This window comes from Vigna angularis, chromosome 1 (genome assembly GCF_016808095.1).
Source record: "Vigna angularis cultivar LongXiaoDou No.4 chromosome 1, ASM1680809v1, whole genome shotgun sequence".
NCBI lineage: Eukaryota > Viridiplantae > Streptophyta > Magnoliopsida > Fabales > Fabaceae > Vigna > Vigna angularis.
The window spans coordinates 26,258,550-26,279,077 of record NC_068970.1 but is presented as its reverse complement, the minus strand read 5'-3'; the positions used below and the strand labels follow the sequence as shown (position 1 = coordinate 26,279,077).

The window sequence follows — 20,528 nt, the reverse complement described above, 5'->3', positions numbered from 1 at the left end:
TTTACCTTCATGTATTTATTTAATTTTTTTTATAATAGTTATAGTTACTTTATGTTTCATGAAGTATAATTTTTATTATAAATTTGGTGTAATCCCACTACATTATATATATATATATATATATATATATATATATATATATATATATATATTTTAATAAATTTTTATATGATGACAAATGATTATGGACTTTAGGGTGTAAGCATAAATGAGATGTGATCATAATTGAAATGTCAAAGTTTATATTAATGTTTAACCTGATTTTATTTAAAAAGGATTAATTGAAATATTTTATAAATAGGGTTAAATATGTTTTTAGTCCTTAAACTATCAAGCGAAATTGTTTTTAGTCCCTCTTTCAAACTAAGCTACGTTTTGGTCATTCTCCTTAAGGAAACTTTAATTTTTCGTCCTCCAAAATCAACAGCGTTAAAAAGAAGTTGAGTTGGCTAACGGTGGTGTGCCGCGTCATTTTTTTTTCTTTTCTGGGTCATTTTTTGCCTCCCTCATATTCTCCACTTCCCCCTCCGCCATTCACAGCCTCCTCTTCGACCACGTCACCCACCTTCCCGCCACACCGTCCGACGCAAGCTTTTTGTGTGGGGAAACTATCCAAGGAAGAAGGTGCTACTACGCTACCTCCTCTGGTGCAAGTAAACAAGTAAACTTGCTACGAAGAAATTAAATTTGAGCTATGAAAAGAGAATTTGTTTTCAGATAAAAAAATGAAAGAATAAAGGAAATGTCATTGGAAAACGTACCTCCTGTGTTTTGGCGGTGCTGGTTTTGATTAGAAGCAGCAAATCTTTGTTAGCCAACAAGGAAGAAGATGAACTGAAACAATGTGAGCACGACCTATTGAATTTTGTTAGCCAAGGAAGAAGATGAAGTGAAACAGTGCTGAAACGGCCTGTTTAATAAAAGACTGAATGCGAATAGGTGAATTAGTAGTATTTCACAAAATTAAATATTAATTAAATATTATTTTTTATTGCTCTAATGAGGGAAACAGAGAAGATTGTGCTACAAACTGGGAGGTCTGTAGGGTAAAATATAGTTTGGTTCGATCCCCGTTCCTTCGACGTCGTCAACATCGGCCCTGCCTTCCGCGGCCACTACGGTGCTTTCAACCCCACCTGGAGCCACCCCACACTTGACTGTAGGCTCCGTGGCTCCCTAGTGGATGAAGGTGGCGATGAGAGGCTCGTCCGAATGAAGCAGGCTGTTAATGACCAGAGGGAGCTCGACGGGTGCGTCGAGGGGTTTGAGGTTGGGAAGTTGAGCAGAATGGTCGGGAAAGATTAACCCAATGTCAGAAAAAAAAATAACGCAACACACTACCGTTAGCCACCTCAGCTAATTTTTAACGCCGTTAGTTTTGGAAGACGAAAAATTAAAAAAAAAAATTAAGAGAAGGAACAAAATATAGCTTAGTTTGAAAGAATGACGAAAAATAAATTCGCTTAGTTTAGGAACTAAAAACATATTTAACTCTTGTAAATATAAATTGGTATTAAAAAAGTTTAGGATCAACCATTATTAGAAAGTGAAAATTAATTTTGTATACTATAAAATACCTTTTACGTAAAATATTCCTTTTAGAGCTACATAGGAAAAGTCGTTTCAATCTAGTAAAGGTGGTAAAATATTTAATTTTTTTACGCATAAATTTGTATTTATATTTTACATATAAAAATATAACTTTTATTAAATATTTAGTAACAAGAACAATACAAAGATTATTACATAAATAATTTTTAATATATTTAATATATATATATATATATATATATATATATAATCTTAGTTAATGAAAAAGATATTAAATAATATTAAATTATAATTTTTTACATGTGGTAAAAGTATGAACATTTTTCATTAAATAAAGGCATTAAAAAGTTATATTTTACTAAAACTGTAATTTGATGAAAACCTTAGTTGAATGTGCCAATTAAAGTTTTCTTGCTTTTTAAGGTTTTGATGAAAACGGGTTTCCAACTTCCAACTACCATTCTCTCATCATTTACCACAAATTGAATATCTACGTTTCCACCAAATTAAACAGAATGTAGACTTAATGGGCAGAAAATAAAAACAAACGTTTGATGGATCCAATAGATCTAGATAATAATTATAGAAGATAAAATAAAAATCCATCAAATATATACCAACCAAAAACATCTCCTCATGCATTATTATATTCCCATAAAAGTGAAATAAATACATTATGTAAATAAATAGAAATATTTCCATTGATATATATTATTAGAAAAATATTGAGTCGTGTCCCTACTCTTTTTACTGTAATAATTTATTTTAATAAATTAAAAGTAATATTTATGTTAATTTTAATGTCATGTACTTATTTAAATAAAAATAAATAAATTATTATTATGTGTATGTAATATATAATAATTTTGAAAAATATTTACATAAATTACCGATTTATATGAAAGAATTTCTTATACAATTATTTTATATTATAAATATTTATAATAGTTTTAAAAAATAATTAAATTTAAAAAATGAACATAAAAAAATACCTACACAATAAAAATTTAATTAAAAATAAAGATGAACATACAAGAAAGAACAAAACAGAAAGAGAGGAAAGAACACAAATTTAATATGGTTCATTCATTCATCAGCTATAAGCAGGAACTGGATTCATATAAAGCAAGAAGTCCAGCAAGCAAACCCAACAAAAACAAGGGCATCGATTTTTCTTACAACAATTCAAGGGTTTGCATCAATAAGAGTTTGATGCACCAGAAAAAAAGATATACAAGTTGAGAAATTTCATAAATAAAATAAAATAAGAGAATTCAACGGAGGTAGCCATAGAAAGGAAGAGGAGTACTTGCGCGATTCAAACTTCCGAGAGGTTCTGCGGTTCTTTGTTGAACTATGACCACCGTTTCTGCCACGCTCATCACGAATTCTATGGCCAATCGAACCATGGTTATGCACAATTCCAGTCTGTGAATCACCATCACTTCGCACTTCTTTCTGATATGTCGTCTTCCCTTTTTATCTCTCCTTTCTCCTTTCTCACTCCAATAGCTTATCACAATTGGTTTGAGTTATCTCCTATCTATGTGCCAGATTATATAATAAGACGACCATGTTTCTGTTTACCATTTCCACTATACCATAACGGACCCACCTAAAAAAAAACCGGTGCTTTCCGGTTAAAATATTATATATATATATTATTACTATTTAATTATTTAAAATAATATCTTCCTTTTGGTAGGGTACATCTGTTCGATAAAATAATGACCGCTTTCTTTACACGTTCAAACAGATACTCATGAAATAGAACTTTTCTAATTTAAAAAAAAAATGAACCAATTTAATCATAGTTTTTCATATTTTATGGTTTCCAATGTAAATTTTATTGGGTATAGGTAGATGATGGATTTGACTCACTTAAAATGAGATCTACTTTAAAACTACAGTGCAGTAACAATCATTAACTATACAACAGTTCAAAGTTATGATAAAGTTAGACAATTATAATTACTCCTATCTATGTACTTAAAAAATAATTTATTAGATATTTTTTAAAAGACAATTTAAAAATATTTAAACTCTTTAGTTGTTCTTATTTTGTAAGGTTTTCCCACTTTGATTTTCTTCTTGTTAGAATTTCCAGTTGAGTCCTTATAAGTGGTAATTTAAATCATTTGAGTTCCTGCCGTTAAATTTAGTTAACGGAGTTAAGTTTTTGCACAGGTGAGAGGATTACGTGTTATTTTCTTAAAACGTGATATGTTTAGAGTTTAAACGTGCATTTGTGAAGTTGTTAAATTGAAATAATATGATTTCTGAAATATAGGATTTAGGGTTCTTTAGGGTGAACCTTGCGCGAAGTCTTTAGGGTTCTTTGTTGTTGAAGATTAGCAAGCACGTGAAGTTTCAAAATAGGGAAGTGCGAAAGCAGAAGACGCAACAATGTCGATGGGTCATTCGTGTTCCTCTTCCACTTGCAATGAGTGTGGAAGAAAGCATTTGCGGTCTGTGAGCTCTCGTGGAGATGGAGGGTGGAACAGGAATGATGCTTCGCTGATCTGTCATTGTGGAGAGAAGTCTATGTTGAGGACTGCGAAAACTAGTAAGAATCGCGGCAAACAATTCTGGGGTTGCCCTAGGTATAAGGTTGGAAGTGAAAAGGGTGGATGCAACTACTTCAGGTGGTTCACTGATTGGGAAATTGAAAAAAGTGTTAGTTTTGAGGTGTTGGAAGCAAATGATGAGAGGTTGCTGAAGAGTTTTGAAAATGAAAGTGATAAGAAGATTGTTGGTGTGCAGAAAGCTGTGATGGGTCTTCAAAGCTGGATGAAATTTTTGGTTGGGGTTGTTAGTGTGCTTTGTGTGATGAACATTATTATAATTGCAATGTTGATGGGAAGAGCTTGATAATTTAGGTTTGTTTTGGTATTAGTGTTAGGCTTGACTTGATAATGTTAATGTAGTTCTTTTTAATTTAGAGGTTGCAATGTATTTATGTTTTCTGCTATGAAGATGTATCAGTTTCAGATGTTTAGTGAAATGATAATTTGGAAAAAATGAGTTGAATTGTTGTCTATGTTTTGGTTTCATTTTGTTGTCAGTAGTTGCCCTATGTATAACATAACATGTGCATAGAACCTGTAAAACAGTTCTCAATAAAGGCTTCATCAACAGTTGAGAACACATAACTACAAACATACACAGTACAAGACTAAAATAATATTGCTATCTTGGGACCTGAATAAACAACTGAAAGAGGAATTCAACTAAGGGCACAATGATGAAAAATAATAAATTTTTAATTTACTTGCAATAAAGAAACTGCCAATGGCAAACTCAACATTTGTATATTAATACGAAAAAGTAGACATCCATTGTTCATACAAGTACCAATATGTAGGATACTTTAGGCTATTACATACTGAAACATTAAAACATTGTTTATAACACATGTCTGTAAGATGATAAACATCAAACTTTGCCCTATTACATTTGCTACTACTAAAACATATAACATTCTTCAACTCCGAAGTGGTTCTCATCCATCTGGTTCACCCTCAGGCAATGAACTGGGTTGTTGTCCCTCTTCTTGCACTTGGTTTCTCTTGGGGCAGTTTTTTTTTGTTGTGACCCACTTCCCTACACATGCCACATCTCTTCAGTAATCCCCCTTTAGACATTCAGGTGCTACTTTTCTTCAACTCCCATTGCTCTAACCTTCTTTTCTTCTTAGGACGACCAAACATCTGTCTTGTTGATGGATGCATGACATCTGGACATTGGGTTACCTCCCAGCGGTTGTTTCCATTAATGGGATATATAATAGAGGAATAAATTTCTTCATAGGTTGACTTTTTAAAGCATACAGGTATGTAGTCCTCTACATCTATGTTGAGAAACCTCATTGCTGCCAATGCATGTACACAAGGTATTCCACTGATGCTCCATTTCCTGCAGGAGCATGAATATTGATCTATATCCACCACAAACTTGTCCCCACTTTGGGACACATGTCTAACTTCAAATAGCCTTTGTGCTGACCAACTGTCAAGATAAGCCAACATTAGTTATATGATACTTGGGATAACATAAACAAAGATATACATATGCCATAATTCTTGGATACCTGGGAATCCAAGACTTTGTTAGTAGTGCCTCCTTTTGTAGTCTACTCAGTATTTTTGGACAAATTGATGACTTAAATGACGTTACCCTTGACCTATTAGTGGCCCATCTCTTCATCATGTATAGTCTGATTTCCTCCAACATTGTAATAATTGGTTTTGTCCTCGTATTTACCAGCACACTATTAAAGGCTTTTGACATGTTATTAACCAAAGTATCACATTGAGTTATGCTTGTGAACCTTGATCTGGACCAAAACCTTGAATAAAGATGTATGCCACACAATGAATATGTTAAATAATCAAAAAGTAAAAGTTAAGTAAAACTTATGTAAACTGAGAGTGCCAAACCTTGGAGGAATAACTATCAAGTGTCGAAAAGCATCTTGGTTCACCTCTTTGATACTTCTCATCTCGTTCTCCTCTTTGATACCTCCACATAAGCTTTTTTAGATTCTTTCCAGGGAATTTCTTCCTGAAGTTGGCATATAAATGCCTTATACAAAATCTTTGTGCAACTCCAGAAACAACATCTTGTACAGCTTGTAACAAACCCTGTGAATAAGTCATAAAAAAAGTTAGATGCTATTGATTTCAATTCATTTCTATAAGATAAACCCTAAAAAAAGTCTATAATTATAATGGAAGTTACCTTTTGTTGATCTGATATGATTGTAAGTGAAGAACACACCTCAGGTCCACCTAGGTCTTCAATCAGTAGCTCCATAAACCATGTCCAAGTCTCCTTGTTCTCAACGGTCTTCAATCAGTAGCTCCATAAACCATGTCCAAGTCTCCTTGTTCTCAACTTCTACGATTACATATGCTAGTGGCAACATTTGGTCGTTTGCATCGCGAGCCACAACAGTTAATAGCTCACCACGATGTCTGCCTTTCAAAAAGGCTCCATCAAGGCCAATGATTGGCCTGCATGAGACAAAGCTATCTTTGCATGCCTTTAGGCATGCGTAAAACCTCTTGAATATTGATTTCCCATCATATGACTCAACTTTCACCTTGATTGTAGACCCAGGGTTTCTTGCCAATAACTCATTAGCATAATCATAAATTCTACTATATTGCTTACTGAAGGACCCTGCCACTTCGTCTGATGCATAGGCTTTGGCCCTATAAGCCATGTTCTTAGATATTGCTATGTTTCATTTCCTAGTAATTTTATCTCTAATATCAACTCCTTTTACATTAGGATTCTCTCTCAGTGTTTTTTCCAATTTTCTACTAAGCCATTTTGCATTGAATAGCCGCAACTTGTGTTCCCTACTGCATGTATGCCTGTCAACCACAATCCTCAGTTGCCATGACTTTACTGCATCCATGAAACCAAAATATGTCCTCCACGGACATTCTCCTTTTGATCCCAAACATTTAACCTTAATTCTTTTTTTATCATTTTTAACAAGTTTCAGATTTTTCCCATGTTCTACTACATAACTTTTGATGGCATCAAGGATGTCTTCTTTATCCACGAAATATGTTCCCACTTCCCAGTTGAAATCAACCATTTTTTTTGGCATAGTAAATGTAGAATAATGCCCATACCCCTCTTCATCCTCCCTTTCTTCATCACTTATGTCAGGGGAAGTTAAGTCCTCAGATTGTCATTCGTCATTGAACCAACTGAAATCATTAATCTCATCTTCTTCCATATCTGACTCAGACCCAACTAAAACAGGTTCAACCTCAACCTCCAAATTACCAGAACTTTCACTTACATCACACTAAACATTTATGTCTACTAACCCATCCTCACTATTCATCTCACCATCATCATCATCACGTGATGTACTCCAATCACGAACTTCTACTTCTATATCCTCCAAGTCTTGTACTTCTATTCTGTAAGCCTCACCATCTAACCTATCACCCTCACCATCTTGTGCTTCTATCCTCTCAGCCTCAACATCAGCTTCCTCAACCTATATCCTCTCTTCATGCACTTCATCTGTTGTTGTCCTCTCAACATCACCTTCCTGAACCTCTATCCTCTCACACTCAACTTCAACTTCATCTGCTTTTGTCCTCTCAGCCTCAACATCAGCTTCATCAACCTCTATCCTCTCACCCTCAACTTCAACTTCATCTGCTTCTATCCTCTCAGCCTCAACATCAGCTTCCTCAACCTCTATCCTCTCTTCCTGCACTTCATCTGTTGTTGTCCTCTCAGCATCATCTTCCTCAACCTCTATCCTCTCACCCTCAACTTCATTTGCTTTTGTCATCTCAGCCTGACCAACAAAAACTTTTATCCTCTCACCATCAACACCTACCCCCTCATCCAACTGTTGCCTCACTCCATCATCTATACCCTCAACAAATTGTGCACCCCCACCACCCTCATTCACTTGAGGTGCAACTTCGTCACCTCCTTCATCAACTTTGTATTCAATCATGTGAATCACATCAGGTTCAAAGACAGTGTGCACAACATATAAATGAATTTGTCCATTTAAGTGAGCTAAAGTGACCATATGCATGGCACCTACGTCATCACACAATGCTTCTAGCCTATCATCTAATACAAGACCACATCCAACAGAAAACCACAATTCTTTAAAACCATCGTACCCAAGACTTTTGACTACACTCACTACAACAAAATAACTCCATAATCAATATCAAAATATATTGTCTCACTTTCCCCTTCATACTTCAGGCACCTGTCATTGACGAACTTTCCCCCATGGTGAATAACAACCTCTATATTGTCCATCACACACAACACAATCAAGAATATTCTACACCTACAAATAAGCCTAAAACGACAAAAAACACCACTTATTAAAGTGATAATGACAGAACAAACGAACTCTAACTATGGGGGACATGGGGGACCACAATCGCAATATGCAAAAACCACATTTTCAGACAACCCCATTCAAAAAAGCATCCCCAGATAACAACAAAAACAACCCAATATTAAATTCATATATATGTAAAGTACACATACTAACCTTCCAGCAAATTCCACTCGAACCACTTGACGCACACCTACAACGACTTCAAAATTCACGTCCAAACTCCAATGACAAAGCTCCAAAGCCCTAATGAAGTTTGTATCCTCTCCACTAAAGACTTCGCGCAAGCTTGCGATGCACTCTCCTCTCATGATTTTTAATCCCAAATTGAATTTGATTGAACCTTAAATCCCATTTCAGATTTTCCTAATTTTACATTATTATTATTTTACATAATTCCACGTATAAAGGCCTAATCCATGCCACGTTTAAACTCTAAACATGCCACGTTTAAAGAAAATAACACGTAATCCTCCCACCTGTACAAAAACTTAACCCCGTTAACTAAATTTAACTGGAGGGGCTCAATTGATTCAAATTACCACTTATAAGGACTCAATTGGAGATTCTAATAAGAAGGGAATCAAAATGGGATAACCCTATAGGGACAACTAAAGGGTTTAAACCTTTAAAAATTCCTAAACATAGATATCTCCATTCTCATTTTCTTTTCAAGGCCAAAAGGTTTATTTCCATTGTCCTTATCTGCATAAAAACATTTTATTTGGATTCGATTAATCATAAATATATTCAATCATAATTAGTAAAACTTGATGATTTTTTAAAGATAAACACTGAGTTCAAACTTCTAATACTAATATTTAGGTATAAATGACTAGACAAGTTTATATCTATAGTATTACTAATAAATTAATCAAAGCTTTGATGGTAAAAGGTAATAGTAAGTTTTGATCTATATAATGAGTTTGTTATTCTACCACTCCACTTTTACTGTCATATTATCTATATTATGTCTTTAGTTACTCGTCTATTAAATTGTATTTAGTAAATTATTTAACTACACAAAATATAATCCATCGTGTGCCATATTGTTTTAAAATCATAAAAAAAATTGCTACCATATAACGATATTGATAATGTTCGTTTTACAAAATAAAATTTACAATTTTACCATGGGAATATAAAGTTTTAAATACGTATATACATTTTTTTCTAAGACTAAGGCAACATCTTCACTCATCTACTGCTATGTGTAAAATCCATTAAAATTATCCATTTTTAATAAATAGTAGCATTTTTAGTAGTAATAATTTTAAAGGTAAAATATATAATTAATGAGAAAATTATGATAAGAAAAAAATTAAAAATTTATGATAATAGATTATAGTAATTTTAGAAGAAATTTAAAATTTTGAAAATTTTATTTTAGAATGTTTTGTAAAAAAAAAATAATTAAAAAAAAGTTAAATGATTTCAAAATGACAAAGAAACTTTAGGGAGTGAAGTCAAAATATTATTTTTAATAAAATAGTATTTTTAATAAAATATTATTAAAAAAAACTAAATAGTGTTAAATCTTAGCCTATAAATATCAAGTAAGGGGGAAGGCTGAAATTGCACCAAATATTGAGAGATTTTGAGATAAGAGAGAGTTGGAGGAAATTCTAGTGCAAGAGGGAAAATTCTGAAGTTTTTGGGGAACAATTTCTAAGCAGGAGATTAAGTCTGGAATAGAGGTAAGGGAAGCTAATCTTGAGTCTTTTGTTTTTGTATTATCTTGAATCTTGAATATGCAATCTTTTGCTTTTGTCTGATCTTAAATCTTGAATATGGAGTCCTTTTGTTTTTGTATGATCTTGAACCTTGAATATGCAATCTTTTGCTTTTATGTGATCTTAAATATTGAATATGGAGTCTTTTGTTTTTGTATGATCTTGAATTTTGAATATGAACATGCTTCTGTGATGAGATCCAAGTCTATTGATGGTTGTAAAACATGATTTTGATTATGTTATGATGTGTTTACGTTATTGTTTCTTAGAACGTTTAGTTGTTTCTTTTACATCTTTCTAGAAGGATGAGAAGTTGTCTAACCGACTTTGCCAGATTCAACTTCTTGTTTCCCCAGAACTTTTATTGTTTTTATCTATTTTTATTGCATCTTTTTGGAAGATGAGAAGTTGTCTAACCGGCTCTGTCAGATTCAACTTCTTGTTTCCCTAGAATTTTTATTGTTTTATCTATTTTTATTGCATCTAGGATGAGAAATTGTCTAACCGGCTATGCCAGATTCAACTTCTTGTTTCCCCAGAATTTTTATTGTTCTTATCTATTTTTATTGCATCTTTCTAGAAGGATAAGAAGATGTATAACCGGCTATGCCATATTCAACTTCTTAGTTCTCAAAACATTTATATTAAGATTATTTTTTATGGTAGGATAGAGGAATCTTAAAAACCGGAGTTGTGACTAGTCATATGTACTGGCGTTTATGGTGAGTTTGATTCGTCAAACATTTGATTCTTCTCCGGTGACCATTTATAGTAATATTTTATTATTGTTAATTTGTTTTGTGATATATTCATTTTGTATGATTTCTATGATGAATGTATTTTATGATGTTGGATATGAAATTATGCATTGGAATATAGCATGAGTCTCGGGGAGAGACTCTATAATGGTATGGTATTAGTGTATATGTTGATGTTGAGGGTCCTGTTGGTAGTGGTTATCCTAATACTCTAATAATTATCCAGTCTCAAATAGAGAAAGATGTGTTATGTGGTGAAAGTGGTAGGAGGTCCTAGTCTATGTTCAATTATGGTCATAGATGTTAACGGACTAACCTTGTGGGTGATATGATATATTGTATTTGGCCAAGATTATGTTGTGAGAGGAGTAGAGGTCACCACAAGTGCATGACCACCCGAGACTTCCATCAACATTATATCTGGATAATAGAGTCTAGTATAATAATTGCATCTTACAAGAATTTATGGTGAATGTATTACGTATAATATAATGTTATGCCCCTCTTGGAATTTTGCATGGTAGCTCACTCTTACTTGTTTATTTGTGCCGGAAAATCTTATTTTTGCGATGATCGTATAACATAGATGTTATACGGGAGCAGATGAGGAAACGAAGTCTGAACCTATACAAGTGAAGCAGGAGGCAGTAGAGAAATGAAGATTAGTTTAAGAAGAAAGGAAGAAAAACAAATTGAGTGATTTTCGTGATGTTGAAAATATAATATATGTTTAGTGTGAACTATTTTACTCCTTAATGGATGACTGTAATATTGTACGATATTTATATTATTTATGAAATGATTGGTGTGTGAGATGTTTTATTTTTGGGTGTTACACTCTGCATATTCACCTACACTATCTTCTATTCTAGTACAATACATATTTATAGTAGAAAATCACACCAACACAACACACATGGTAAGCTAACTTAAAAAGAAAGAAACATATAATGTCATAATAACATGTATTTCACCAAACAATCACACAATTACAACACACATGTCAATTACCAAGATGCATTCTACATGAAAACATGATCGATTTTCGAAAGATTAAACATATTATATCGAACTTTGGAGATTTTGCACTTGTATATATTAAATCGAACTTTAGAAATACATTTTCGATGTCTCGAAAAGTGTAATTTCTAACGTTCAAAACCTTACAGTGCAACTCCAAACACAAACTTTTGCTAAGAGAGGTGGGCGTGGCCTAGCGAGAGTGACGTTGAAAAATATGTATTTTTGACGTCAAATAGTCTCCCATTATCATTACAGAGACTACGTTCAGTGTTGTAGGACATCAAAATTTTAGTTTTTCTGACGTCAAAGGACGTCACCCAATATGATGTCAGTTTTTTTCAAACGTTAAATATAAAAAATAACATATGTCAAAACTCATTTTTTGTACTAGTCAATTTAACAATACTAGCTTGTATATATCTTAACTTTGCAAAATAATATCTTAACTCATGAGTTTAGTAAATAATTTGAAGAGAATTTATGTATTCTTATAAAAGACTTAAAAGATTTTTTGGGGTGTTATAGAGTTATGTAATCAAACTACAACTATTTATGCATTTACTTGGTAGAATCAAATATTATTTACATATAATGATTCTATACAAAGTACAACTCGTAAAATAATCCTTAACAAAAATAATACAACGTAAAAATTAGATTATCTTCCTATACATGAAATTACCTTACATTGCTCTTACATTGCTTTTTAAGGTACCAAAATCTGAAAAAGATCGATGAGCCAATAATGGTCAATAATCCTTTAAATAGTTTCTACAAAGTCAAACCTAATATTATAACAATCTCGTAGTAGCTAAAAAACTTCTCGTATCACTATATTCCACATACAAGCAAGGAGAGCACATCTCTATCCTTTAAACCTCATGCAAATCCACAAGGAGGAGAAAGAGTTCAAATCAAAAGAAACAAAAAACCTACCCAATTAAATAGACACCAATTTATCACTTCCAACAACCAAAATCAATATTCACTATTTAAAAAAAATACATAAAGCCCATAGGTTATTTGTTTTTCAATCTAGAGGAAAATGTAAAGGCAACTTTTTTCATTCAAATTCTATATTAACCACAATTTTGGCTATAATTAATATGTTCCACCACTTTAATAAAAAAATAATGAATTTAATTAGTCTAATAAGTTATCAAATTTAATGCATAATTTATAAATGTATGCTATTTTTCTTATAAATATTATATTTCTGTTGTATGTTTAAATTCGTTAATGATTAAAGGAATTAAATTAATATTAAATTGAGAAAGGGAAGTCTAAGGCTGATAGTTTGATGAAATTATAAAATTTGAAGAATGAGTTATTTATTTAAAGGAATAAAAGAAGGAATTATTTATTGGAAATGACTGAAAGAGAAGTTATATTCATATAAGAGTTAGTTGCATATAACATGGAGAGTTAGTTGCAAAGAAAAATCCTATGTAGTTGGGTGTCTCTCAATAAAAATTTTAAGAAGGTTTTAAATAAATAAAAGAGCATGAAACGTGTAAATTTAGAAGATCAGTATTATAAATATATATATATATATATATATATATATATATAGAGAGAGAGATGGAGAAAAAAAATATATTTAAGTTTATAATTAAATTGTGAATAAAATTAACATAAAATAATTATTTAAGTTTAAAAAGTCAATATGTATGTAAAGATGCAAAGAGTAAATTTTGTAAAAATACAAAAGATATAGGATATGAAAAAATATAAAGTAATCTATCAAAAAATACAAATGATAGATCATGAAAAATATGTAGAGAAGATATTCGCTAAAAATACAAATCAATGTATGAACATAATGGTCTAATGTGTATTATTAGACTCGTCTAATAAGTGTATCAACAAATTCATCTAATCTAAAGCTAGACTCGTCTAATCAGTATATGAACACACTTATCTAATATGTTTTGCTACACTCATATAATGTGTATTGTTAGACTCGTGTAATCAACATATGGAAAGACTTGTCTAATATGTATTGCAAGACACACTTAATCAAAGAATGGATACAACCGTCTACTGTGTATTAATAGATTTGTATAATATGTGCATAAACAAACTCATCTAATGTATATTGCTAGACTCGTATAATCAATGTATGGTCAAACTCATATATGTATTGCAAGACTCGTTTAATTAATGCATCGACATACTTTTCTAATATGTATTGTTAGACTTATCTTATTCATATATGAGCACACTAATATAATGTGTACTACTAGACTCGTCTAATCATTATATGTTCTGACCTATCCAATATGTATTGTAAGATTCATCTAAATTATAAGTGGACAAACTCGTCTAATGTGTATTAATATACTTGTCTAATTTGTGTATGAAATTACTTGTCTAATATATTTTACTGAACTCTTATCAGTGTATGGACAAACTTATCTAATGTTTATTGATAGACTTGTTAAATCAATGTATGGAAAACTCGTCTACAAAATAAATATAGGTAGGAAGGTAACTTTTGAAATAACGGAAAAACTTTTAGAAAAGGGGGAAGGGAAAAGGGGGTTTGAATAGAGTTTGAAATTTTTTTACAATTAATGCTAGAAGTTGTTTGCAAGGGTTAAACGATTGTTGATGAATCGGCAAGTGTACCGAATTGCACAAGTAATATAAAATGGTAAGACCAAGTATCGTTTCCCAAGAGACTCATGGCACTAAACAGTTATGTGATTACTCAACTAATTAAGACTCTAAAGAACATATTTTTGGGTTTTTTAATGCAAATGCAATAAAATAAACATGAATGCAATTTGATCAGTTGAGGCTAAACACAAGGGTGAATGGATGATATTGAAAATATGAGATGAATATGTTGTTGGAGTTAGATTTCACCTAGTTTACTCTCATGTATATAAAAATTCTTCTTCTTTTATTAATGTCAACGTCACTCGCTAAATTACTTAAAACTTGATCCCTCGGTGAAGAAAGTCTATCCTTAATTACTAAGTCACAATCCCTTGTATCCCTAATAATTAATTTTGCATTAAGATTAGGAGCTTAAGACGACCAAAACTAATACCCACATCCTTGAGAAATATTGCTTTTGGGAGAATTCCCCAGATCATGATTTGTAAGATATCTCTCGATAACAATCCTAGGGAGAGAAGAAGAGAGTTGTCACATCCCCAAATCGTCCAACCCTAGGAGTACGAAATCTCCTGATACTTAGACAAATAATAAGATTTATGTCATACATGAAGAAGAATATCCCTAACAATTAATGAAAGAAGCATATATCAATAATAAGAATCAATTCAAATACATGAGAGTTCACAAGGTTACATCATCCCCCAATCAAAAAATAGAATTACAATGGAATGAAAGAATGAAAGAGATAGAAAAACCCTAGAAAGAGAAGAGGAGAACTGTCACCATCTCCAAATCTACCCTCTAGGAATAGGAGAGTTGTCACCATCCCCAAATCTACCCCCCAACGGGTGAAAAATGTGTTTCTGTGCTCAAGCCATCAAAAGATATAATCCCTAAGGCATCCAAGTCCTTAAATAGAACATAAAAATAACAGAAAATAGGTTCAAGCCCACGAACTGGCACTCAAGCGCCCGGGCGGTGTGCGGCACAATCTGGTGCTCAAGCGCCCCTAGAAGGGCGCCCGGGCGCGAAACGGGTCAAATCTGGCGCTTAAGCGGCCCTGGAAGAGCGCCTGGACACGAAACGACACTAATTTCTACACTTTGGTTGACTTTTCTGCACTCTGATTGACTTTTTTGCACTCTGGTTGACTTTTCTACATTCCAACTATTTGGTACTTTAACTCTTCTTTCCAATCATTCCAATAGCCTACAAAATCAAGGAAACTTAGTAATAAAATCATCAAGTATAACCTCAACTCTCTTATTCACAAAACTAAAGTAAAAACATGATTCCAAGAAAGTTTCTAAGCAAAAAATGGTGCATTTAGTGTCAAAAGTACATCATAGATAATGGTATTTTCAACCGTTATCAACGGTAAGCAAACAATGTTGAACACTTAAGAATTTCTGAAAGTGTTTAAAAATACAGCAAAAGATAGTAGAGATAAAAACTTGTTTTTATACCGATTCAATCAACCTGAGTTATGTCTAGTTCTTCTTTAAGAACACTTAAAGGGTTCCACTAACTTTAATAAGTTACCAGCAGTTTCACCACTTATGGTTTTATAATTACCCAATTGGCTAAAATTGTTTAACTCCCCATGAGATAAACAAACCAAGTGTTTTAAATCACTCTTGATTATCCAAAAACAACAAAGTGTTTTTAAGACAAGTACAGATGAAAATCTCTCTTAGAGAGGATATTGATAAATACAAAGTAGATTTAAAAAGACTTGTTAGAAAGAGATTTTCTCAAAGATAGACGACACACTATCAAAAACAAAAAACAATTTTGGCTGCTTAAGAATATGTGTAATTAATTTATTATTTTCTTCTTCATGCGGTCTTCTAATTATAGCCAACTTCATAAAAGATCTCTTACTCTGGAGCATTGACATTGATAGAGTTGTTATAGCCTTTTGTACGTTGTCTAATGCTACTTTACTTATGTAGAGAAATTGTGTTACTGTACAGATTGGTCAGACAGAAAACATCGAAGAAACATGATGGAATAAGGTCCAAGCTTTGGTTCTATCAAGAGGAGAAACTAATTTCTCTTTAAATATCGTGCTTATTGCTTGTAATAGGGACCTTTGAATAAATGTAGAGAATTTCTGTTGAGAGAATTCCATAACCTCTCTTCTTCAAGGTCATGGCTAGGAGAGTGAATCTCAATCTCCTCTAGCCACCTTTTACAACACATGTATCACCGTTTTGCCCTTATGAAGAAAAATGTGTTTTAAGAACTGCAAGAATTGATAAGAACATAGACAAGCAATTTTGGAGTTGCCCTAAGTACAAAGTATGATATTTTCGTTATTGTTATTTTAAACAGACCATTGTTGGATGTAATTTGTGTTTCTTTTGTTGTAGAATGGTAGTGAAGTTGATGGTGATAAAGCAACAATCGCAAATCCTCCACCACCACCACATACCACATTAAGGTTTTGCTTCCACCATCCACTACATGAGGAAGACGAACGCAAATGGGTCATCTTCAAACCTCTCTTACTTCAAGAACAACCAATACCCTCAAAGAAGAAGCAAAACAAAGTTTTCTCAATCCCTAATTCGAACAAATTGAATCCCCACTTCGTTCCTAATATTTATTTCATTCTTTCCAATTTGTTTTTTTTAAATAGACACGTCAGAATCATTACATCAAATAATAAAGTCCATATCATTTAAAAACATACATCATCATACCACGTCAACTTAACATTAACATTAAGTCATTAAATTTAATTTAACGGTAAAAATGTAATTGTTATAATTTTCACAAAATTCAAATCTAATTGAGATGTAAAAGAAAAACAATTTAAGATTTTCAGCCAAATAGAGACCTGACAAATAATTAAATTAACTGTCTAAAGATATGTGACAGTAAAAAGAGAAAAAAAATTAAAAATCTCAAATGAGAAAAAAACTAATAAATGAAATACATGTCAACAAAATAAACATGGATAAGAAGTAACTCCTAGTATCTTCTTTTTTTTTAATATTATAATAGATTAATACTTTAAATATAAATCATGAGTTAAAAAATAAATTAACTCTCCAAATACATGTGACAGTAAAAAAGTAAAAAAAAAAAATATCAAATGACTAACAAACTAAATAATAAAACACTCGTCAACAAAATAAATATGGACAAAAAGATAATTTTTGTAGTATATTTTTCTTATATTATAATAATTAATATTTTAAATATAAATCATGGGTAAAAAAGTAAATTAAGACATGTGACAATAAAAAGAGTAAAAGAAATTTAAAAATATCAAATGAGTAAAATATTAATAAATGAGACATTTGTTAATAAAATAAACATAGATAAGGAGGCCACTTTTTTAGTATTTTTTTATATTATAATAGATAATAGATGTAGATTATAGAAGAATATATGTTTATTTAAACTTTAACAAACAAAAATAAGACGAATATTCAATAATAAAAATATTTATATTATTATTTTATATACAAATGATAATTATGATATTTTATTAATAATTATTTTTAAGACAAAATTATTTGATCGGAGTTATTTTCATATTGCATTATCAATAAACATATTTATTTTTAAAAAATAATATTATTTCAGAAATTAAAAGTAAACTATATTTTTTTAAATTTAATTTTATTAAATAATCAAGTAAATAAAAAAATTTAATATGTAAAGAAATAAGAACTTTAAATACGAGTCATTCTTTAACATAATAAATATAAAAATTTATAAAAAGATAATATAAAAAAATATAATTAATTTTTAAATGATATTATTTTCTAAAATAAAAGTAAAATATATTAAATAACCAAGTAATTACGAATTATATCAAATATCAAGTAACCTATTAAAAATTATATTAAAATAATTAATACTTTAAATACAAATCATGATAAAAAAAAGAGTAAAATAATTCTCTAGAGCAAAAAAAGTACAGAAAAATGAAAAAATTATCAAAATAACTACATTTATGAATGAAATAAACATGGTAAGAAGAAAGATATATTTCCTAATATCTTATCTTATTATAATAGATAATACATAATACATTAATCAAACTACTTTATTTATTTTCTCATATTATTTATTTTTGTTCCTTAAAAGTTAAACTCTTTATTTGTATCACTTGAAATTTTATGATATTATATTACCCTTATTTTTTCTTTCGGTTGAAGATATTCCACTTTCTACTAATTTAAGTATTTTTACAAGTTTTATTTTTATGTATTTTCTCACCAAAGTTGGAATATTGTTAAAATCAAGATAAATAATATAGTTTCTTTTGAGCCATATTTGAAAATTAATTTCACAATCACTTATGTTTCGCGAGTGAGAACGAATATGTTATACAGGTATTCATTTTCTTTAATTATGACAAAAAAATATATAATTATAATTATAATACTAAATATAAATATGTTTTATAATTTTACAGTAAATATTTTTTTCACTTTGTAGGTAATATTTTATCATGAATAATTATTTATTTTTTAAAAATGGTTGAATTTTAAAAAAGAATTGAGTTTAAGAAACGGTTAAATTTTAAAAACAGTGATTTAAAGAATGAAAATGATAAATGATTATTTATTAAAGAATAAAATTGAAAAATAAAACATGTATGAATCATCTTTATGTATAATATAAATAATTAAATAAGTTTAAAATATTTTATATATAAAAAGATTTAGATATTAAATTTTCGTATATATTTAATATAGAGAGTGATTGATGCAGTTCAACAACTTATACAACGTATGGATACAGTTGGATGATTCCAAGGAGTCAGAGTATCTCAACCGATTAAACGTGATGTAAGTTTTTTAAAAAGTAAATATTAACCTTTTATTATCCTCATCCTAATTTATATTTATATTTATATTTATATTTATTGATTTATTATTATTGGTGCACCTTAAAAGGTGTGAAAAGTGAAATGGAGGAGTCACGAGGATGATAGGGTTGAAAATAAATGCTGTGGGGTAGTACGGCCATCATGTTTATCTTTGAAACTGAAAAATGAAGGGTCGCAAAGATAGGAATTCGAGGAAAGGTAGCTCAAAACGGCCATTCCACTAATCAAGGGTCAAGTGCACCTCAACACGTCAGATACCTCAACACGTCATATATGAACCTCTCACTGTTTTCTCGATTTCCAAAAACCACTTTGTCTTACGACCATTCCTCCCTTCACTTCACTAATTTCTTCCTCCAACTCCCATTTCACACATTTGTCTTTGATTTATTAAAAACAAATGAAGTTGGTGACGAGGAGAGGAGTGGGGAAGAAAAAAAACTAAACTTAAAATGAAATGCGATAAGGTGGGGCAAGAGGAGAAAAAAAGGAAAGAATATAAGATTTATAAAATAATTTGAAATACGGTAAGACAGTTAGAAAGAGGTGTAGGACTGCGGTTTTAATTTAATCATTAAATAGATCAGTTTTTTTAAAGTAAAATATTGAGAAGAATAGAGTTGTAAATAAGAAAAAAAGGAGGTGCAGAATGATGTTGGTAAGGTAAAGGGAGAACCTCTCTTGTCTTACTCGTCTAAGGGTACAAATTTCTTTAATTTTTTTTTCTACAATCAACTCATTTTAAAGAAATTGCTGAAAATGAACTTTATTCAATATTTAATATTTGAAGAATAAAAATATAACGTAAAATAATGTTACTGGTCTAAAAAAATCATTTAATATTCAGCTTGAAAAATCAAAATTTTAGTTCTAAAATGTACTTTGGGTATCAGAAATCCACTTAAAATTTAGTCTATAGAAAAGTAGTTTCTAAATTGTGAACTATGCCATCAAATGTTGTAAATTTATTAAGGATTTTGTTTATGGGCAATCGAATTTTGATAAGATTTTTAGATTTATTTCTAAAATTAAACTAGTAAGAAACTAAATTAAACTAATTATGTAAAAAACTTTGG

General features: G+C 30.7%; 1 protein-coding gene across 1 annotated transcript; it reads left to right on the top strand.

Annotated features, from left to right (window-relative positions):
• Positions 1–3,957: 3,957 nt before the first annotated feature.
• Positions 3,958–4,422, top strand: LOC108327780 (uncharacterized). Its single transcript, XM_017561483.1, has one exon. The coding sequence runs from the start codon at positions 3,958–3,960 to the stop codon at positions 4,420–4,422; it is 465 nt and encodes a 154-aa protein (XP_017416972.1).
• The last annotated feature ends 16,106 nt before the right edge of the window (positions 4,423–20,528 follow it).

Bases quoted from the DNA above. Each gene is read 5' to 3' on its own strand.
- LOC108327780 (XM_017561483.1), top strand. From the start codon at position 3,958: ATGTCGATGGGTCATTCGTGTTCCTCTTCCACTTGCAATGAGTGTGGA.